Raw genomic sequence first — 23,543 nt, forward strand, 5'->3', positions numbered from 1 at the left:
ATCGCTGTGTACTGTGTATGTGGAATGATGATCGCTGTGTACTGTGTATGTGGAATGATGATCGCTCTGTACTGTGTATGTGGAATGATGATCGCTGTGTACTGTGTATGTGGAATGATGATCGCTGTGTACTGTGTATGTGGAATGATGATCGCTTCTGTACTGTGTATGTGGAATGATGATCGCTTGTACTGTATAGTGGAATGATGATCGCTGTGTACTGTGTATGTGGAATGATGATCGCTGTGTACTGTGTATGTGGAATGATGATCGCTGTGTACTGTGTATGTGGAATGATGATCGCTGTGTACTGTGTATGTGGAATGATGATCGCTGTGTACTGTGTATGTGGAATGATGATCGCTGTGTACTGTGTATGTGGAATGATGATCGCTGTGTACTGTGTATGTGGAATGATGATCGCTGTGTACTGTGTATGTGGAATGATGATCGCTGTGTACTGTGTATGTGGAATGATGATCGCTGTGTACTGTGTATGTGGAATGATGATCGCTGTGTACTGTGTATGGATGATGATCGCTGTGTGTGTGGAATGATGATCGCTGTGTACTGTGTATGTGGAATGATGATCGCTGTGTACTGTGTATGTGGAATGATGATCGCTGTGTACTGTGTATGTGGAATGATGATCGCTGTGTACTGTGTATGTGGAATGATGATCGCTGTGTACTGTGTATGTGGAATGATGATCGCTGTGTTTGTGGAATGATGATCGCTGTGTACTGTGTATGTGGAATGATGATCGCTCTGTACTGTGTATGTGGAATGATGATTGCTGTGTACTGTGTATGTGGAATAATCATCGCTGTGTATGTGGAATGATGATCGCTGTGTACTGTGTATGTGGAATGATGATCGCTGGGTACTGTGTATGTGGAATGATGATTGTTCTGTACTGTGTATGTGGAATGATGATCGCTGTGTACTGTGTATGTGGAATGATGATCGCTGGGTACTGTGTATGTGGAATGATGATTGTTCTGTACTGTGTATGTGGAATGATGATCATTCTGTGCTGTGTATGTGGAATGATGATCGCTGTGTACTGTGTATGTGGAATGATGATCATTCTGTGCTGTGTATGTGGAATGATGATCGCTGTGTACTGTGTATGTGGAATGATGATCGCTGTGTACTGTGTATGTGGAATGATGATCCCTCTGTACTGTGTATGTGGAATGATGATCGCTGGGTACTGTGTATGTGGAATGATGATCGCTCTGTACTGTGTATGTGGAATGATGATCGCTGTGTACTGTGTATGTGGAATGATGATCGCTGTGTACTGTGTATGTGGAATGATGATCGCTGTGTATGTGGAATGATGATCGCTGTGTACTGTGTATGTGGAATGATGATCGCTGTGTACTGTGTATGTGGAATGATGATCGCTGTGTACTGTGTATGTGGAATGATGATCGCTGTGTACTGTGTATGTGGAATGATGATCGCTCTGTACTGTGTATGTGGAATGATGATCGCTGTGTACTGTGTATGTGGAATGATGATCGTTCTGTACTGTGTATGTGGAATGATGATCGCTGTGCACTGTGTATGTGGAATGATGATCGCTGTGTACTGTGTATGTGGAATGATGATCGCTGTGTACTGTGTATGTGGAATGATGATCGTTCTGTATTGTGTATGTGGAATGATGATCATTCTGTACTGTGTATGTGGAATGATGATCGCTGTGTACTGTGTATGTGGAATGATGATCGCTGTGTACTGTGTATGTGGAATGATGATCGCTGTGTACTGTGTATGTGGAATGATGATCGCTGTGTACTGTGTAATGTGGAATGATGATCGCTGTGTTACTGTGTATGTGGAATGATGATCGCTGTGTACTGTGTATGTGGAATGATGATCGCTGTGTACTGTGTATGTGGAATGATGATCGCTGTGTACTGTGTATGTGGAATGATGATCGCTGTGTACTGTGTATGTGGAATGATGATCGCTGTGTACTGTGTATGTGGAATGATGATCGCTGGTACTGTGTATGTGGAATGATGATCGCTGTGTACTGTGTATGTGGAATGATGATCGCTGTGTACTGTGTATGTGGAATGATGATCGCTGTGTACTGTGTATGTGGAATGATGATTGTTCTGTACTGTGTATGTGGAATGATGATCATTCTGTACAGTATATGTGGAATGATGATCGCTGTGTACTGTGTATGTGGAATGATGATCGCTGTGTACTGTGTATGTGGAATGATGATCGCTGTGTACTGTGTATGTGGAATGATGATCGCTGTGTACTGTGTATGTGGAATGATGATCGCTGTGTACTGTGTATGTGGAATGATGATCGCTCTGTACTGTGTACGTGGAATGATGATCGCTGTGTACTGTGTATGTGGAATGATGATCGGTCTGTACTGTGTATGTGGAATGATGATCATTCTGTACTGTGTATGTGGAATGATGATCGCTGTGTACTGTGTATGTGGAATGATGATCATTCTGTACTGTGTATGTGGAATGATGATCGCTGTGTACTGTGTATGTGGAATGATGATCGCTGTGTACTGTGTATGTGGAATGATGATCGCTGTGTACTGTGTATGTGGAATGATGATCATTCTGTGCTGTGTATGTGGAATGATGATCGCTGTGTACTGTGTATGTGGAATGATGATCGCTGTGTACTGTGTATGTGGAATGATGATCCCTCTGTACTGTGTATGTGGAATGATGATCGCTGTGTACTGTGTATGTGGAATGATGATTGTTCTGTACTGTGTATGTGGAATGATGATCATTCTGTGCTGTGTATGTGGAATGATGATCGCTGTGTACTGTGTATGTGGAATGATGATCATTCTGTGCTGTGTATGTGGAATGATGATCGCTGTGTACTGTGTATGTGGAATGATGATCGCTGTGTACTGTGTATGTGGAATGATGATCCCTCTGTACTGTGTATGTGGAATGATGATCGCTGGGTACTGTGTATGTGGAATGATGATTGTTCTGTACTGTGTATGTGGAATGATGATCGCTGTGTACTGTGTATGTGGAATGATGATCGCTGTGTACTGTGTATGTGGAATGATGATCATTCTGTGCTGTGTATGTGGAATGATGATCGCTGTGTACTGTGTATGTGGAATGATGATCATTCTGTGTACTGTGTATGTGGAATGATGATCGCTGTGTGCTGTGTATGTAGAATGATGATCATTCTGTACTGTGTATGTGGAATGATGATCGCTGTGTACTGTGTATGTGGAATGATGATCGCTGTGTACTGTGTATGTGGAATGATGATCATTCTGTGTACTGTGTATGTGGAATGATGATCGCTGTGTACTGTGTATGTGGAATGATGATCGCTGTGTACTGTGTATGTGGAATGATGATCGCTCTGTACTGTGTATGTGGAATGATGATCGCTGTGTACTGTGTATGTGGAATGATGATCGCTGGGTACTGTGTATGTGGAATGATGATCGCTGTGTTTGTGGAATGATGATCGCTGTGTACTGTGTATGTGGAATGATGATCGCTGTGTACTGTGTATGTGGAATGATGATCGCTCTGTACTGTGTATGTGGAATGATGATCGCTGTGTACTGTGTATGTGGAATGATGATCATTCTGTACTGTGTATGTGGAATGATGATCGCTGTGTTTGTGGAATGATGATCGCTGTGCACTGTGTATGTGGAATGATGATCGCTGTGTACTGTGTATGTGGAATGATGATCGCTGGGTACTGTGTATGTGGAATGATGATCGCTGTGTACTGTGTATGTGGAATGATGATCGCTGTGTACTGTGTATGTGGAATGATGATCGCTGTGTACTGTGTATGTGGAATGATGATCGCTGTGTATGTGGAATGATGATCGCTGTGTACTGTGTATGTGGAATGATGATTGTTCTGTACTGTGTATGTGGAATGATGATCATTCTGTGCTGTGTATGTGGAATGATGATCGCTGTGTACTGTGTATGTGGAATGATGATCGCTGTGTACTGTGTATGTGGAATGATGATCGCTGTGTACTGTGTATGTGGAATGATGATCGCTGTGTACTGTGTATGTGGAATGATGATCGCTGTGTACTGTGTATGTGGAATGATGATTGTTCTGTACTGTGTATGTGGAATGATGATCATTCTGTGCTGTGTATGTGGAATGATGATCGCTGTGTACTGTGTATGTGGAATTATGATCGCTGTGTACTGTGTATGTGGAATGATGATTGTTCTGTACTGTGTATTTGGAATGATGATTGTTCTGTACTGTGTATGTGGAATGATGATTGTTCTGTACTGTGTATGTGGAATTATGATTGTTCTGTACTGTGTATTTGGAATGATGATTATTCTGTACTGTGTATGTGGCTCTGTGAGTTTTTACTTTCGCTTTGAGTTTTGAAGCTGGTTTGTGGCTCTGATTTTTTTCTTTAGTTTTCACATATTGGCTGCTGTAGATCAGACCGTAGTGTTTTGTATACAGAAGTATTTTGGCCTGTCTCTATTTTCAATTTTAAAGAGTTATTCCAAGGATGAAACCCAATGATTATAGTTACCTACTGTTATGGTAAAAAGGGTTTTTTGGTTTATGGTATCTTGTTATTGAATTGGAACAGTTAAGGGGGAATTTAGTAAGGGTTAGACATAGATCACTGTAGCTGGGTGGGGTCATTGTGTTTGTAGTTGATAAAATTATTTCTGTGTGTGTTCATACAAATGTTTACTAAATTCGTAGAATACAGTTTGTTTTTTGATTAAAAGCTCCTAAGAAATCTGTTGAATAACACTTGAAAGGCAGGCTCTTGTGCTCATCCTAGCCAGTGTAGGTCAGGTGCGCTCTATGATATACTTTGGAGCCTGGCCCATAACATTGGGGTTATGACCGGCTGCTGTCAGGGTCTGAACAAGTCTAATCTCCGAGAGGAGGACGTCGCAGCCTGTGATTGGTGTCTCTGGTTTGACCGGAGTTGAGGGAGATATGTTCTGGTGCGTGATTGAACATGGCGCTAAGATCCTATCCTGTATTCCTGTGGACGTTGACAGCATTGCCGCGTGGGAAGTTGTGCACTATTTTATCATATTTTCAGTCATACCCTCCTCCATTTGTTCTCCAGTGATGTGTATGGAGATGCTAAGTTGAGTTGAGTTTACTGATGCACTGTATTGTTCCTCTGTCCTCCTCTGTCCACTGTATTGTTCCTCTGTCCTCCTCTGTGTATATGATGCTGTGATATTTTTGTCGGGCCATTTTACAATTTCTTTTCTGCTGGAAGGCAGGTGCTTCATGATTGGCTATTGCAGGTATTCATCAACTCTCTGCCCTTTCCAACTCCATCTAGTTTCCCCGCACAAACACTGACTTAATCCATCAGTTCCTTGTCCAAGCTGCTTAATCAGCAAGGCTTGGTGTTCCTTTATGCGCGAGATCAGCTCGGCACAATTTCAAGGATTCAGCGTTTTGATTGGACCCTGTTTTGTGGCAGGCTAGCTGTGAGTACAGGGGTTCATCCAGATTGTGAGATAACAGTAAAGTGGCCACAGTCCCAGATGACCACAGGCTGTTTTCCCCTTTGAGGGGGAGAGCTGACTGGTGGTGATTTAACCCGAGGATCACTGCACCTCAGGCAAGGGGCAAAGTTGAGAAGGCGGGGCCTTCCTGAATAACCTCAGTGGTCATGGAGATACCCAATGAGATGTCTGATTTTCACATTGCAGTGTGATTTTGTTGGTGGTGTTGTGAGGTCTGAAGGTCGAGCCAGACATTTACAAGCCTGACAAAGGGACGGAATAGTCATCCTTTACAAGCGACTGTATCGGCAAAATAGGTTCACCACCGAACATGACTTCATGGCCCTGCTGGAAAGCAGGTTATAAACATGTTTGTTTGACTTGGGCAGGTCTAAAGGGCAGCCCTCTGCCAGTAAGTACAAGCTGCTCAAAATCCTCAAAAGTGATGTTCCATTACACCCTATCATCTTCTCTATGACCGGCTTCACACAGCATGAACTGGAGAAACAGTTGAGTTGCTACACCCAGCTCTGAGTGAGTTTTCCACACACATCGTGAAAGATCCCTTCACCCTCACAGTGACTATACCGAGCTGCATATCAACAATAATGCCGTGTCTGTGTGTCTGTGCTGCTTAAGGAAACCGTAGACATTTGCGCTGTGCCACGAGATCACCATGTTGTCACGTTCTAAATCTGAAATCATTCCACTTGGGAACTTAGCAACTCAATACAGTGAGTTCAGCTCTGATGACACCATGTTTGCTGAAAGAGGTGGTGTTGGAAACGCGATCACATCCAGGCCTAGCTCTCGCTAATGTTTTGTCAGTTTTGACGAGAAACATGTTTCTGATGAAATGCGACCCAACCCTCTACCCCTTACCTATTTCCGATATGTAGTTTTCTACATTTGAAGCTGGAGCTAAATGTAAGAATTTCCTTGATGCCAAGCTGAATTTCACCCTCAACATGTCCAATAAGCTGTCTACCCTCCATGTGCGAATTGAGAAATCCTCCAATGGGTTCTCCAGTACTGTCCACCACAGGCCCACCCTCACAGGTTAATATGAGCATTGGGAATCCTACAGTGCCACGGAAGCAAGCTGCTGTATCGGCAATCTCATCACTGGGGGGGGGGGAAAGCAACTTGCTCATCGTACAAACTTGGTGCTGGAATAGGGGACATCAACATTATCATGCAGGGTAATGACTCTCCTCATCAAATCATTAATCACAACTGATAATGGGAAATACAGAAATTACATCTGCATTGAACACATATTTAGTTTCTGTCTTCACTGAGAAGATGCAAATAACAACCTGGAAATAATTATAAATCAAGAGGTGAAAGAGAGCAAGGAACACGTAACAATTACAATCACCAGCGAAAGGGCACTGGGGAAATTATTAAAACCAAAAGCTGACAAAAGCTCAGATCCTGATAGACTTCATCCTGGAGACAAAGTAGCTGCTGAAACAGCAGAGGCATTGGCTTCTCATTTACCAAATTTCCCATAATTTTGGAAAGGGTCCATCTGTTTCAAATGTAGCAAATTTGGCAGATGCCGTATAATGTGGGAAAATGTGAACATTTCCATTTTGGCAGGAAAAAATTATTTAAATGAAGAGAGATTGCAAAGTTCTGAGGCGCAGAGGGATCTGGAGGTGCAGAGGGACCTGGAGGTGCAGAGGGATCTGGAGGTGCAGAGGGATCTGGAGGTGCAGAGGGATCTGGAGGTGCAGAGGGACCTGGAGGTGCAGAGGGATCTGGAGGTGCAGAGGGACCTGGAGGTGCAGAGGGATCTGGAGGTGCAGAGGGACCTGGAGGTGCAGAGGGATCTGGAGGTGCAGAGGGATCTGGAGGTGCAGAGGGATCTGGAGGTGCAGAGGGACCTGGAGGTGCAGAGAGACCTGGAGGTGCAGAGGGACCTGGAGGTGCAGAGGGATCTGGAGGTGCAGAGGGATCTGGAGGTGCAGAGGGATCTGGAGGTGCAGAGGGACCTGGAGGTGCAGAGGGATCTGGAGGTGCAGAGGGATCTGGAGGTGCAGAGGGATCTGGAGGTGCAGAGGGATCTGGAGGTGCAGAGGGACCTGGAGGTGCAGAGAGACCTGGAGGTGCAGAGGGACCTGGAGGTGCAGAGGGATCTGGAGGTGCAGAGGGATCTGGAGGTGCAGAGGGATCTGGAGGTGCAGAGGGATCTGGAGGTGCAGAGGGATCTGGAGGCACAGAGGGATCTGGAGGTGCAGAGGGATCTGGGTTTCCTGGTCCATGAATCAGTAGACATTAATATTCAGGTACAGCGAGTGATTAGGAAGGGAAATGGAATGTTGTTGTTATAACAAGGAGAATGGAATCTAAAAGCAGGGATTATTTGCTACAGTTGTAGAGGGTATTGATGGAAAACGTGACTGGATACGTAATAATAGGAAACATAGAAATGGCAGATGAACTGAATAGTTACTTTGCTTCAGTCTTCACGGTGGGAGACACCAGTGGGATGCCAGAGCTCCAGGGAACCAGGGGGCAGAGGTGAGTGCAGTGACCATCACTACGGAGAAGGTTCTGGGGAAACTGAAAGGTCTGAAGGTGGATAGGTCACCTGGACCGGATGGACTACACCCCAGGATTCTAAAAGAGATAGCTGAGGAGATTGTGGAGGCATTAGTGATCTTTCAGGAATCACTGGAGGCAGGAAGTGTCCCAGAGGACTGGAAAGTGGCTAATGTAACACCCTTGTTTAAGAAGGGAGGGAGGCAGAAGACGGGAAATTATAGGCCGGTTAGCCTGACTTCGGTCATTGGTAAGATTTTAGAGTCTGTTATTAAAGATGAGATCACAAAGTACTTGGAAGTGCATGGTAAAATAGGACTGAGTCAGCACAGCTTTGTCAAAGGGAAGTCATGTCTGACAAATCTGTTAGAGTTCTTTCAGGAGGTAACAAGGAAGTTAGACAAAGGAGAACCAGTGGACGTGATTTATTTAGATTTCCAGAAGGCCTTTGACAAGGTGCCACATAGGAGGCTGTTAAATAAGTTAAGAGCCCATGATGTTAAGGGTAAGATCCTGGCATGGATAGAGGATTGGCTGACTGGCAGAAGGCAGAAAGTGGGGATAAAGGGGTCTTTTTCAGGATGGCAGCCGGTGACTAGTGGTGTGCCTCAGGGGTCTGTGCTGGGACCTCAACATTTTACAATATACATTAATGATCTGGAAGAAGGAACTGAAGGCACTGTTGCTAAGTTTGCAGATGATACAAAGATCTGTAGAGGGACAGGTAGTATTGAGGAAGCAAGGAGGCTGCAGAAGGACTTGGACAGGCTAGGAGAGTGGGCAAAGAAGTGGCAAATGGAATACAATGTGGAAAAGTGTGAGGTTATGCACTTTGGAAGGAGGAATGGAGGCATAGACTATTTTCTAAATGGGGAAATGCTTAGGAAATCAGAAGCACAAAGGGACTTGGGAGTCCTTGTTCACGATTCTCTTAAGGTTAACGTGCAGGTTCAGTCAGCAGTGAGGAAGGTAAATGCAATGTTAGCATTCATGTTGAGAGGGGCTAGAATACAAGACCAGGGATGTACTTCTGAGGCTGTATACGGCTCTGGTCAGACCCCATTTGGAGTATTGTGAGCAGTTTTGGGCCCCGTATCTAAGGAAGGATGTGCTGGGGCCTTGGAAAAGGTCCAGAGGAGGTTCACAAGAATGATCCCTGAAATGAAGAGCTTGTTGTGTGAGGAACGGTTGAAGACTCTGGGTCTGTACTCGATGGAGTTTAGAAGGATGAGGGGGGATCTCATTGAAACTTACAGGATACTGCGAGGCCTGGATAGAGTGGAGAGGATTTTTTCACTTGTAGGAAAAACTGGAACCAGAGGACACCATCTCAGACTAAAGGGACAGTCCTTTAAAACAGAGATGAGGAGGAATTTCTTCAGCCAGAGGGTGGTGAATCTGTGGAACTCTTTGCCGCAGAAGGCTGTGGAGGCCAAATCACTGAGTGTCTTTAAAGCAGAGATAGATAGGTTCTTGATTAATAAGGAGATCAGGGGTTATGGGGAGAAGGCAGGAGAATGGGGATGAGAAAATATCAGACATGATTAAATGGCAGAGCAGACTCGATGGGCCAAGTGGCCTAATTCTGTTCCCATGTCTTATGGTCTTATGATGAGATGCGTTCTGGAGCACAAGTCTCCTTGTTGAAGAAAGGATTCAATTGCATGAGTCACAGTTCAGAGAAGGTTTGTATAACTGATTTCTGGGATGAAGTCTTGTGAGGAAAGGTTGGACAGGTTGTGTCTGCATCCAGGGTAGTTTAGAAGAATGAGAGGAGATGTTATTGAAAGGTGGAGAGAGGTCATGTGATACAAACCTGTGCGTGGAGACTTGGTGGGAGATGTTCGAGCTGATGCTGGATTGAGCGGCAGTCTTTCGCTATTCCTCTCTCTCCCTCTCTCTCCACAATATTCCACCTCAGCTTTGAATACTGTCTGGGTGAGTTAAGTGTTTCTACATTCCTGTAGCAGGTTGAAGCTTTTGACTAAAAACTATTGGATTTCTACAACACTTTCCAGGAGTAAAGGGACATCCAGCCATAACTTCAAACCAATAGACTCGGCTGAAGAACCAACGTCTCTGAATACAATCAGTGAATCTTTATTAACTTCTCTTCATTCATCTTTATCTTGTCCAAATGTAACCCTGATGCTGTGATTTTTTGCCTGTTTTGGGTTTGTGTGTGTGTGTGTGGGTGTGTGTGTGTGTGTGGGGGTGGGTGGGTGGGTGGGTGTGTGTGTGTGTGTGAGTGTTTCCGTACGTTAATGGGAACAAGGACATAGTTTTAATATTTTTACCCGGGTGGGTTTTAACAAATTAAAACAACCCCGTCTATGTTTAACTCACAAATATCTTAATTAATCCAGGCAAATACAGTCAAGTACATACTGAATACAGCATCTTATTTAAAATTTGAAACCTTTGCGATAATGAAAGAGTGTGAAAAGAGGTGGAGCAGTGTTTCCTTCCCCACCTGGTCACAACAGCACATAAATAATAAACAAGTAGTGAACGGAGGAGTGGGGTCGGTTAGAATCCAAAACGGAGATTTCCACAAGGAGATGGAGGGTGTGGCTCAGATACAAAATGAATATTCTTCACCTGTCTTCACCAAGGAAGATGCTGTTTCCAAAGCCATAGTGCAAGAGGCTGTGGTAAAGGCAGTGGTTGGCTAAACGTTGACAAAGAGGAGCTATTAGATAGGTTGACTATACTTAAAGTTGGTAAGTTGCCAGGACGGTAAGCACCAGGTTGGTAAGTCACCGGGGTGGTAAGTCACCGGGGCGGTAAATCATCAGGGCGGTAAATCACCGGGGCGGTAACTCAGCAGGTTGGTAAGTCACCGGGGTGGTAAATCACCGGGGCGGTAAATCATCAGGGCGGTAACTCAGCAGGTTGGTAAGTCACCGGGGTGGTAAATCACCAGGGCGGTAAATCACCAGGGGGGTAAGTGACCGGGGCGGTAAATCATCAGGGCGGTAAATCATCAGGGCGGTAACTCAGCAGGTTAATAAGTCACCAGGTTAGTAAGTCAACAGGCGGTATGTCACCAGGCTTTAGCACAGTGGGCTAAACAGATGGCTTGCAATGCAGAACAATGCCAGCATCGCGGGTTCAATTCCCGGCCTCCCCGAACAGGCGCCGGAATGTGGCGACTAGGGGCTTTTCACAGTAACTTAATTGAAGACGACTTGGACAATAAGTGATTATTATTATTATTATTAAGCCACCTGGACGTGAAAAACGGTTTTGAGAGAACTGTGAGGTCATTCCTGTCAGAAATGCATTGAAATGTTTGGGTCAAATTTTGTGCAGGGAGTGGGGAGAATGTGGGACTCGCTCCCAGGGGGAGTGGGGAGAATGTGGGACTCGCTCCCAGAGGGAGTGGGGAGAATGTGGGACTCGCTCCCACAGGGAGTGGGGAGAATGTGGGACTCGCTCCCACAGGGAGTGGGGAGAATGTGGGACTCGCTCCCAGGGGGAGTGGGGAGAATGTGGGACTCGCTCCCACAGGGAGTGGGGAGAATGTGGGACTCGCTCCTATAGGGAGTGGGGAGAATGTGGGACTCGCTCCCAGGGGGAGTGGGGAGAATGTGGGACTCGCTCCCACAGGGAGTGGGGAGAATGTGGGACTCGCTCTCACAGGGAGTGGGGGGAATGTGGAACTCGCTCCCACAGGGAGTGGGGAGAATGTGGGACTCGTTCCCACAGGGAGTGGGGGTGAATGTGGGACTCACTCCTTCGGGGAGTGGGGAGAATGTGGGACTCGCTCCCACAGGGAGTGGGGAGAATGTGGGACTCGCTCCCACAGGGAGTGGGGAGAATGTGGGACTCGCTCCCACAGGGAGTGGGGAGAATGTGGGACTCGCTCCCACAGGGAGTGGGGAGAATGTGGGACTCGCTCCCGCAGGGAGTGGGGAGAATGTGGGACTCGCTCCACAGGGAGTGGGGAGAATGTGGGACTCGCTCCCACAGGGAGTGGGGAGAATGAGGGACTTGCTCCCACAGGGAGTGGGGAGATTGTGGGACTCACTCCCACAGGGAGTGGGGTGAATGTGGGACTCACTCCCATAGGGAGTGGGGAGAATGTGGAACTCTCTCCCACAGGGAGTGGGGAGAATGTGGGACTCGCTCCCACAGTGAGTGGGGAGAATGTGGGACTCACTCCCACAGGGAGTGGGGAGAATGTGGGACTCACTCCCACAGGGAGTGGGGAGAATGTGGGACTCGCTCCCACAGGGTAGTGGTTGAGGCATGTAAGGCAAAACTAGAGAACAAAATGAGGGAGAAAAAAAATGAAGATTTATGTTGATCGGATGCAATGAGAAAAGGCTGGAGTGGACTTTAATGGACCATGAATCCTAGTATGGATTGGTTAGCCTCAATGATCTGTTCCTGTCTCGTAGATCCCATATAATCCCGTCTATGATTTGGGTGTTTGTGAATCAGATTAAACAATAAAATAATCTGAATTTCTGCTGAATGTTTTTGCTTCCTAACAGGTATTGAAACTAAAGTTCTCGATGTGACTCAGAAAGACCAAGTAGAAAAGCTGGCCAAGGAAATTGAAAAAATTGATGTCCTGTTTAACTGTGCCGGGTAATAAATATATAAAATTTAAATATATTGTGGGGTAAAGCTTCTGTTGACCAAAGAATGGATGTTTGCCTTGATATTATCACTTATTTAAAGCTTATGTAACTTTCAGAGACTGTATGGACCCACTTTCAAAGTGAGATGAGTATCTATAACATTGTGCAGGAACAGCCTCTTGATGAACAATTGAAAATTACATCAGTGGAACTCTACAATTGAGAACCATGATCAAAGTGTCACAGATAGCTTGAAATAATTAATGCTTGCTGTCTGAAAGTGGGATGACATTTGCTGCAAGTGCATGTTTAATCTTTATTTTTAATCTTTATTGCTGTCACAAGTAGGTTTACATTAACACTGCAATGAAGTTACTGTGAAAATCCCCTAGTCGCCACATCCCGGTGCCTGTTCGGGTACACTGAGGGAGAATTCAGAATGTCCAATTCACCCAACAGCATGTCTTTCGGGACTTGTGGGAGGGAACCGGAGCACCCGGAGGAAACCCACGCAGACACGGGGAGAACGTGCAGACTCCGCACAGTGACCCAAGCCAGGAATCGAACCTGGGACCCTGGAGCTGTGAAGCAACAGTGCTAACCACTGTTCTACCATGCCAACCCATATTTGAAGGAGTTACTTCCTCCTTGACATTAAACCTTTAAACAGCTAGGCCTATATTTTAAATTTATTTGGAGATGTGGGGGTCGCTGGTTAGGCCAGCATTTATTGCCCAACCCCAGTTGCCCTTCAGAAGGTGGTGGTGAGCCGCCTTCTTGAACCGTTGCAGTCCCTGAGGTGTAGGTACACCCACAGTGCTGTTAGGGAGGGAGTTCCAGGATATTTCCCCAGCGACACTAAAGGAACGGCGATATATTTTCAATTTGGGGTGGTGGGCGGCTTGGAGGGGAACCTCCAGGTGGATATTGCAAAGCATTATCTTTTGTGGAAATACAGATAATGTTTAAATCACAACTATTTGTCAAGGAGTGGAGCTAGGATTTGTTTTGAGGTGAGTGCATTCACAGCAAAGGCTGTTTATTCATTTACATCATTCAGTGTCTGGCACTTTATTGTGCTGGAACCATTGTTGTCCATTATCTGAATGTTCTTTATTATCAGTTGACAGTTTATTTCTCCCTGGTCTTTCACAAATTGTTTGATCTTGCTGTTGGAATGATTACCAACCAAGTGCTCTTATATCAATAGTCATGAAGTGTTCCGAGCACATTGACCCTTAACTTCTAAGTTCCGGGGTGTTGTAACAAAGGTACTCTGGGAGCAGAGTGGCAGTATAACTCCGATTGCCACTCCAGGAAAGTTACCGACCTTTATGTCAAAGTGTCATTTAGATCCTCTTGTTTCTGTGATGAATATAAGAATTGTCATATTTTATATTTATTTTGCAGTAATGTTATTAAAAACCTGGGTTAACAATAATAGGAATAATCTTTATTGTCACAAGTAGGCTCACATGAACACTGCAATGAAGTTACTGTGAAAAGCCCCTAGTCGCCACATTCCAGCGCCTGTTCAGGTACACGGAGGGAGAATTCAGAATGTCCAATTCACCGAACAGCACGTCTTTCGGGACTTGTGGGAGGGAACCGGAGCACCCGGAGGAAACCCACGCAGACACAGGGAGAACGTGCAGACTCCGCATAGACAGTGACCCAAGCCGGGAATTGAACCTGGGACCCTGGAGCTGTGAAGCAATAGTGCTGCCCACTGTGCTACTGTGCTTCCCCATAATGTGTGTATGCGGGTTACGATGCATGCACACATTATGGCTGATCAAGAGGTGATTGAGATGTTATAAAAGTGAGATAATCTTTGGTTTGTAGGTGAAGTGTTCTGCTGATAGATTTTGAGAACCATTTACTTGTTTACAGATAGCCAGCTAATGGAATATTGTTTAGGTTTGGAGGGCCCTGGCATATAATTTATTTATGAGGGGTATTATGATTGGTCCTGGTTAACAAGTCAAGGGACATCTTGTAAGAAGAGACAAAACAATGCCTTATGCTTTGGGCGCAGGTGAAGTAGTTAATGCAAGGACCCAGGTCTGTCTGAAGAGTCAGTAGATCCGAGAACTCTATTCTGAACAGAGATGTTTCAGTTTGGTTCTGAAAGATTCCCCCCCAAAGATCCTGCAGAGAGGAAAACAAGTAAAACTCTGGTTGTGAATTTTATTCATGAGTAGTATTTAATATATATTGGTTTGCTTAATTGGAAAATAGTGGCAGGTTTAGGAAGTAAGTTCAAGTTTCTTCTTTTCCTTCAGAACTGTACTAACTGTGAACTATAAAGCTAATTCTTTGTTGCTAATGTGGTTAATTCTGTGATTAAATTAAAGTTTGTTTTAACATATAAAATACCTACTGGCCCTGTGGGCAGTAACTATGAACACTCCTGTGGGGCAGTAACTCCTGTTGGCAGTAACTATGAACACTCCTGTGGGGCAGTAACTCCTGTGGGACAGTAACTCCTGTGGGACAGTAACTGTGAACACTCCTGTGGGACAGTAACTCCTGTGGGACAGTAACTCCTGTGGGACAGTAACTCCTGTGGGGCAGTGACTCCTGTGGGGCAGTAACTCCTGTGGGGCAGTAACTCCTGTGGGGCAGTAACTCCTGTGGGGCAGTAACTCCTGTGGGGCAGTAACTCCTGTGGGACAGTAACTCCTGTGGGACAGTAACTCCTGTGGGACAGTAACTGTGAACACTCCTGTGGGACAGTAACTCCTGTGGGACAGTAACTCCTGTGGGACAGTAACTGTGAACACTCCTGTGGGGCAGTAACTCCTGTGGGGCAGTAACTCCTGTGGGACAGTAACTCCCGTGGGACAGTAACTCCCGTGGGGCAGTAACTCCTGTGGGACAGTAACTCCTGTGGGGCTGTAACTGTGAACACTCCTGTGGGACAGTAACTCCTGTGGGACAGTAACTCCTGTGGGGCAGTAACTCCTGTGGGGCAGTAACTCCTGTGGGACAGTAACTCCTGTGGGGCAGTAACTCCTGTGGGACAGTAACTCCTGTGGGACAGTAACTCCTGTGGGACAGTAACTCCTGTGGGGCAGTAACTCCTGTGGGACAGTAACTCCTGTGGGGCAGTAACTCCTGTGGGGCAGTAACTCCTGTGGGGCAGTAACTCCTGTGGGGCAGTAACTCCTGTGGGACAGTAACTCCTGTGGGACAGTAACTGTGAACACTCCTGTGGGACAGTAACTCCTGTGGGACAGTAACTGTGAACACTCCTGTGGGGCAGTAACTCCTGTGGGACAGTAACTCCTGTGGGACAGTAACTCTTGTGGGGCAGTAACTGTGAACACTCCTGTGGGACAGTAACTCCTGTGGGACAGTAACTCCTGTGGGGCAGTAACTCCTGTGGGACACTAACTCTTGTGGGGCAGTAACTGTGAACACTCCTGTGGGACAGTAACTCCTGTGGGGCAGTAACTCCTGTGGGGCAGTAACTCCTGTGGGGCAGTAACTCCTGTGGGACAGTAACTCCTGTGGGACAGTAACTCTTGTGGGGCAGTAACTGTGAACACTCCTGTGGGACAGTAACTCCTGTGGGACAGTAACTCTTGTGGGGCAGTAACTCCTGTGGGACAGTAACTCCTGTGGGGCAGTAACTCCTGTGGGACAGTAACTCCTGTGGGACAGTAACTCCTGTGGGACAGTAACTCCTGTGAGACAGTAACTCCTGTGGGGCAGTAACTGTGAACACTCCTGTGGGACAGTAACTCCTGTGGGACAGTAACTCTTGTGGGGCAGTAACTCCTGTGGGACAGTAACTCCTGTGGGGCAGTAACTCCTGTGGGACAGTAACTCCTGTGGGACAGTAACTCCTGTGAGACAGTAACTCCTGTGGGACAGTAACTCCTGTGGGGCAGTAACTCCTGTGGGACAGTAACTCCTGTGGGACAGTAACTCCTGTGGGACAGTAACTCCTGTGGGGCAGTAACTCCTGTGGGACAGTAACTCCTGTGGGACAGTAACTCCTGTGGGGCAGTAACTCCTGTGAGACAGTAACTCCTGTGGGACAGTAACTCCTGTGGGGCAGTAACTGTGAACACTCCTGTGGGACAGTAACTCCTGTGGGGCAGTAACTCCTGTGAGACAGTAACTCCTGTGGGGCAGTAACTCCTGTGGGACAGTAACTCCTGTGGGACAGTAACTGTGAACACTCCTGTGGGGCAGTAACTCCTGTGGGACAGTAACTCCTGTGGGACAGTAACTCCTGTGGGACAGTAACTCCTGTGGGGCAGTAACTCCTGTGGGACAGTAACTCCTGTGGGGCAGTAACTCCTGTGGGGCAGTAACTCCTGTGGGACAGTAACTCCTGTGGGGCAGTAACTCCTGTGGGACAGTAACTCCTGTGGGGCAGTAACTGTGAACACTCCTGTGGGACAGTAACTCCTGTGGGACAGTAACTGTGAACACTCCTGTGGGACAGTAACTCCTGTGGGGCAGTAACTCCTGTGGGGCAGTAACTCCTGTGGGGCAGTAACTCCTGTGGGACAGTAACTCCTGTGGGACAGTAACTGTGAACACTCCTGTGGGGCAGTAACTCCTGTGGGACAGTAACTCCTGTGGGGCTGTAACTGTGAACACTCCTGTGGGGCAGTAACTCCTGTGGGACAGTAACTCCTGTGGGACAGTAACTCCTGTGGGACAGTAACTCCTGTGGGGCAGTAACTCCTGTGGGACAGTAACTCCTGTGGGACAGTAACTCCTGTGGGACAGTAACTCCTGTGGGGCAGTAACTCCTGTGGGACAGTAACTCCTGTGGGACAGTAACTCCTGTGGGGCAGTAACTCCTGTGGGGCAGTAACTCCTGTGGGACAGTAACTCCTGTGGGATAGTAACTCCTGTGGGGCAGTAACTGTGAACACTCCTGTGGGACAGTAACTCCTGTGGGGCAGTAACTCCTGTGGGGCAGTAACTCCTGTGGGGCAGTAACTCCTGTGGGCAGTAACTCCTGTGGGACAGTAACTCCTGTGGGGCAGTAACTCCTGTGGGGCAGTAACTCCTGTGGGACAGTAACTCCTGTGGGCAGTAACTCCTGTGGGACAGTAACTCCTGTGGGGCAGTAACTCCTGTGGGACAGTAACTGTGAACACTCCTGTGGGACAGTAACTCCTGTGGGCAGTAACTCCTGTGGGGCAGTAACTCCTGTGGGCAGTAACTCCTGTGGGACAGTAACTCCTGAGGGGCAGTAACTCCTGTGGGCAGTAACTCCTGTGGGGCAGTAACTCCTGAGGGGCAGTAACTCCTGTGGGACAGTAACTCCTGTGGGACAGTAACTCCTGTGGGACAGTAACTCCTGTGGGACAGTAACTCCTGTGGGACAGTAACTCCTGTGGGACAGTAACTCCTGTGGGGCAGTAACTCCTGAGGGGCAGTAACTCCTGTGGGACAGTAACTCCTGTGGGACAGTAACTCCTGTGGGACAGTAACTCCTGTGGGACAGTAACTCCTGTGGGGCAGTAACTCCTGTGGGACAGTAACTGTGAACACTCCTGTGGGGCAGTACCATTTCCTTACAGTTTTACAAATTGAAAATATTTCAGTTCTCATCCGGGATCCTAACTTTCACATATTGATCAGTTGCAATTTGCCTATCATAATTCAATGGTTCAGGCAGCACGGTGGCGCAGTGGTTAGCACTGCAGCCTCACGGCACCGAGGTCCCATGTTCGATCCCGGCTCTGGGTCACTGTCCGTGTGGAGTTTGCACATTTTCCCCGTGTTTGCGTGGGTTTCACCCCCACAACCCAATGGTGAGCAGGGTAGGGGGATTGACCACGCTAAATTGCCCCATAATTGGGACAAATAAATTTGATACTCTAAGTTAAAAAAAATAATAATTCAATGGTTGATGCTGTTCTGACCTTCGTCCATCTAATCCAACAGCACTCTGATCGATTAGGCCATTATGCCCAAGCTATCTTGGTTGATTTTTCTTCAGTTTTTGTTACCTTGCAACCATTCATTGCTAATTGCATGAAAATTGGGTGATACAGTGGTTAGCACTGTTGCTTCACAGCGCCAGGGTCCCAGGTTCGATTCCCGGCTTGGGTCACTGTCTGTGCGGAGTCTGCACGTTCTCCCCGTGTCTGCGTGGGTTTCCTCCGGGTGCTCCGGTTTCCTCCCAAAAGTCCCGAAAGACGTGCTGTTAGGTGAATTCGACATTCTGAATTCTCCCTCCGTGTACCTGAACAGGCGCCGGAATGTGGCGTCTAGGGGATTTTCACAGTAACTTCAGTGTTAATGTAAACCTACTTGTGACAATAAAGATTGTTATTATTATTATTATTATTAATTGAGAAAATTATAGTCCTTGATGGCAATCCCACTCTCCAGCTTTAGATCAGTGTATTCCTTCACAACAAGACAAAACAAATGTTAGTTTCAGGAATTTACTCAGAGACAAGGTTAATAATCTCTGTGTGCTGTCTCCTTCACATTTCATCATCTACACTGGGGAAAATTTTATTTTTTAATATTTTTGGTGTCGACTCTGGTATTCTGTAAAGCAGGATTGTGGGGGCTTTGAGTACATGCATGACTCATTTACTTAAAGTGGGAGCTGAATATCTAGGGGGAGCTGAATATCTAGGGGCTAAGTTTGATAAGCAGGCATTTAGGGTCGAGTTGGATGCTCGACAGGTACACAAGACATGGGTAGAAATTTGCATTAGGAGATAAAGGGTTGTGTTTGGTTTATTTTGTGGGAAAGGTAAAGGTCAAAAAGGAAAGATGAAAGACAAAAAACATATTTAAAGATGGGTTGGGAGCTGTGTTGGGCCTGGCCATTTAAGACCTCCTGAAGTTTGCTTTGTGCTGCGAGAGAGCTTCGAAAAGAAGCAACGTGAGCAGCCTCCAGCAACCCAGAAAAGTGGATGTTTTTTTCCAGAGAGCAGGGTTTTGTTTAAAAGTCTGGAATGTCCACAGCCAAGTGGAGGATAGAGAGAGAAGCCCTGTGACATTCCTTCGCTACAGCAACAGTGGGGTGTTCCTTGTGGTGATATTATCGGAATGTTATAGATTAAGGATCTATAAGGACTGTTGTCTCAAGAGGTGTTTATTTGTGAGTCTAATAAAGTAAGAACCTTTTGGGAGAATGTTCTGTGGGACTAATTTTAGCTATATAAATGTTTAAGTTTTCTTTTTTAAATACATGTTTAATTTAATTTTCTGGTGGTAAAAGGCAAATGGCAAATAGCTGCGAATATTTGTCAGGTTTCCTTTTTTGGGATTTGGGTCACATGACACCACTTGCAGGATCATAAAAACACGAATGATTGTCAATCAATAAAGGTCATGAAGGATGTTGATAATACCGTAGTTGTGGTTCTTGTCAGGGCTAATGAAGGAAACTAGAAACTTAGTGGATGATAAAATGGTGCGATAACAATTCTCTTAAACTGAACAAAGAAAACAGACAAAAGAGTTAGTTATAGACATTAGGAAAAAGCCAGTTAATTATATTTCTTCATGATGTGGACATTGAAATTGCTGCTGATTACAAGTATCTAGCTATCAGAATAGTGATAATTGGATTGGAGGGAGTAATGTACAGATGTGATGGAAAAGGGACATCACTATTATATTGCCTCTGAAAATCGATATGACTGTAGCTGAGAGTACGATCCTTTTGAATGTCTTTCCTGGTACTGCTGTCTTGGGAAATTACATTCTTTAAGGATAAAGAGATTACTGAACCAAACAGGAAGGATAAAAAAGTAAAATACTGCGATTGATCTGAAATAAAATCAGAAAATGCTGGATAAACTCAGCAAGTTTGGCAGAATCTATGGAGAGAGAAACAGAGTTAACGTTTCGAAAAAGAGTCATGCAGACTCGAAATGTTATCTTGGTTTCTCTGCACACGCTGCCAGGCGTGCTGAGCTTATCCAGAATTTGCTGTTTTTATTTCAGCGGGAAGGGTATTTGGAAAGCTTTGGCGGGATTCTCCGACCCCCCCACTGGGTTGGAGAATCCCCGGGGTGAGGCGCGAATCCCGCCGCACCGCCCTGACGCCAGATTCTCGGGCGGTGGGAGGGATTACCGGCACGTGGACGGGGGCCATTGGCAGCACCCTGCCCTCACCCCCGGCGACTCACCCGCCCCGATGGGCCGAGCGGCTGTCCATTTTTGGCCAGCCCTGCTGGCATGAATCACTCCCCACACGCATGGCGGGACCTGGCAGGTGGTCCTCGAGGGAGTGTGGGGGGACGTGGGTGGATCCGACCACAGGGCGGCCCCCATGGTGGCCTGGCCCGTGGTCAGGGCCCACCGATCTGAGGGCGATCTTGTTCCACGCCGAGTCCCTGTAGGGCTTCGCCATATTGCCCAGGGGCCAGCGCGGAGAAGACGCAAAAATACATCGGCCGGTCTGCGCATGCGCGGAATCACGTCAGCCGTTCCGCGCATGCGTAAGCTCACACTGGCCATTCCGCGCATGTGCGAACTTGCGCCGGCCCTTCGGCGCCGGCTGGAGCGGCACCAACCCCTCCGGCGTCCACCTAGCCCCCGAAAATGTGGAGAATTCCGATCTTTCTTAATAAAATCTGCTCTTGAAGAATTTTGAAGAAATTTTTAGTCTGTTTATTTGTAACTGTACAGATCAAAAACTAAGGAATAGATATGGTATTGTATGGCCCAAGGAAGAACTGATTAGCTTTAGGTGAAGATGGAGATCTGAATCCTGGAGGTTTTAAAAGATCTGTCAATATTGGGAGATGGTGTGAATTAACTTATTTCTAGAATGTTGTGGGTTGCTTTATTTAGAATGTTGTTGATTGTTTTAGAATGCTGTAGATTGTCACAGCCGTCCAAATGTGAGCAGAGTTTTCAGAGCAGGTTGTTGGGTGTGGATTAGCCTGAAGCCTCCTTAATGAGATGGAAGCTCTCAATAAAATATTTCTTTTTTTGATTTGCAATTGCAGGATATCAACCAGGCAGGGAAAACCATAAGAATGAGCTATGTAATTGCGTTAACGTGGCATTGCAGAGGTGTGCACTTTGCTGAGCGCACCCTTTGTTTGTTACCGTAGGAGTCAACTAAAAACTTTTCTGTTTACTCCCTTTCATTCTGTGTTACAGCTTTGTCCATCACGGCACAATTCTGGATTGTGAAGACAAAGACTGGGACTTTACCATGAACCTTAATGTTCGCAGCATGTATTTGATGATCAGAACCTTTTTACCAAAGGTAAGTCCCTTGGGATCCCAGTGAGTGGCAGACCTCACTATTCCAGCGCTGCCATTCAACTGTAGGCTTAAACTAAGATAAAGATCCTGACTACCAGGGTATTTTACTGAGAAGACAAAGACATTTCTTTCTGAGTAACAATAAACCGTTGGGCAAATAATCAGTAATGTGGCAGCAGTATCATAGTAACTAAGTGAGAGATCTGAAGAAAGGATCTTATACAACATAGAATTGTCCAGTCTCTGCATTTCTGATACATAGAATTTACAGTGCAGAAGGAGTCCATTTGGCCCATTGAGTCTGCACTGGCCCTTGGAAAGAGCACCCTACTTAAGCCCACACCTCCACCCTATCCCCATAACCCAGTAACCCCATCTCACCTTTTTGGACACTAAGGGCAATTTAGCACGGTCAGTCCACCTAACCTGCCCGTCTTTGGACTTGTGGGAGGAAACCGGAGCACCCGGAGGAAACCCACGCAAACACGGGGAGAACGTGCAGACTCTGCACAGACAGTGACTCAGCGGGGAATCGAACCTGGGACCCTGGCGCTGTGAAGCCACAGTGCTAACCACTGTGCTACCGTGCCGCCCACCAGTCACTCAGTCCAACCAGTCTGCATTGGTATTTATTCTTCACACAAGCAGGGTAATGTCAGGGTAATGTCAGGGTAATGTCAGGGTAATGTCAGGGTAATGTCAGGGTAATGTCAGGGTAATGTCAGGCCCACAATGAATGTAAATCCTCAATTTTCTTGAAGCTATTCCTTCACCAACACCTTAACTGCTCCATGGAAGAGGGGCTGCACCATGGAAGAGGGGCTGCACCATGGAAGAGGGGCTGTGCTGATAACCGCGGTTATAATGAAACTGTCGGAGTTAACGCCATCACTGCACCTCATTTCTCAAATACCCACATTTTCTCATTGAACCCTATCAATAAATGCCTCTATCCTGCCAATTAGAGTAATCAGTGGGTACTGTATCCTTGCCCTTATCTTACTGGTCTAGTAATACAGAGGCCAGATCTAATGATCTGGAGATGAAAGTTTATCACCGGAATTCTCCGCAAGGCCCAACGCCGTTGTGAAACCTGGTGAGGTTCACGACACCGTTGGAAGCCTCTCCCGGCCCCCTATTCTCCCCTACCCGGGGGGATAGGCGGGCAGTACCGGGAAACTCGGCGGCCGAGCCTTGTCCCTGGCTTCAAGGCCCGGCGCGCCAAGAATGACGCCGCGGCGGAGCCTAATGATGTCAGCCGCGCATGCGCGGGATCGGCAGCTCAAACCCACGCATGCGCGGTTGCCGTCTTTCCCTCAGCCACCCCGCAAGACGTGGCAGCTTGATCTTGCGGGGCGACGGAGGGGAAAGAGTGCGTCTCCTTGAGACGCCGGCCCGACGATCGGTGGGCACCGATCGCGGGCCAGTCCCCCCCCCCCCCCCCCCCCCCCCCGAGCACGGTCGTGGTGCTCGATCCCCGTTCCGCCCCCCACAGGCCCCACACTTACCTGGCGCGCCATGTTCACGATGCAGTGACCAGGTGTGGTTGCCGCCGTCGTGAACAGGTCGGGAACGGCAGGCCGCTCGGCCCATCTGGGTCGGACGGCGGTCCACATTTCTCCGAGCGGCTTGTTGGAGAACCGGACACGCC

At 46.9% G+C, this 23,543-nt stretch overlaps 2 protein-coding genes across 2 annotated transcripts in view; both read left to right on the forward strand.

The window, feature by feature from the left end:
- Positions 1 to 7,042, forward strand: part of LOC119963676 (3-hydroxybutyrate dehydrogenase type 2-like) — an 83,740-nt gene extending 76,698 nt beyond the window's left edge. Inside the window, exon 7 of the mRNA XM_038792994.1 lies at positions 6,831 to 7,042. Within this exon, the coding sequence (XP_038648922.1) occupies positions 6,831 to 7,042 (212 nt within the window). The remainder of the gene's footprint in view (positions 1 to 6,830) is intronic.
- Positions 7,043 to 10,636: 3,594 nt separating this feature from the next.
- LOC119963677 (3-hydroxybutyrate dehydrogenase type 2-like) overlaps positions 10,637 to 23,543 on the forward strand; it is a 58,648-nt gene continuing 45,741 nt past the window's right edge. The window contains exons 1-3 of the mRNA XM_038792995.1: positions 10,637 to 10,729; positions 12,565 to 12,674; positions 21,785 to 21,893. Of these exons, the coding sequence (XP_038648923.1) occupies positions 10,637 to 10,729; positions 12,565 to 12,674; positions 21,785 to 21,893 (312 nt within the window). The remainder of the gene's footprint in view (positions 10,730 to 12,564; positions 12,675 to 21,784; positions 21,894 to 23,543) is intronic.

Source organism: Scyliorhinus canicula, chromosome 3 (assembly GCF_902713615.1).
Source record: "Scyliorhinus canicula chromosome 3, sScyCan1.1, whole genome shotgun sequence".
NCBI lineage: Eukaryota > Metazoa > Chordata > Chondrichthyes > Carcharhiniformes > Scyliorhinidae > Scyliorhinus > Scyliorhinus canicula.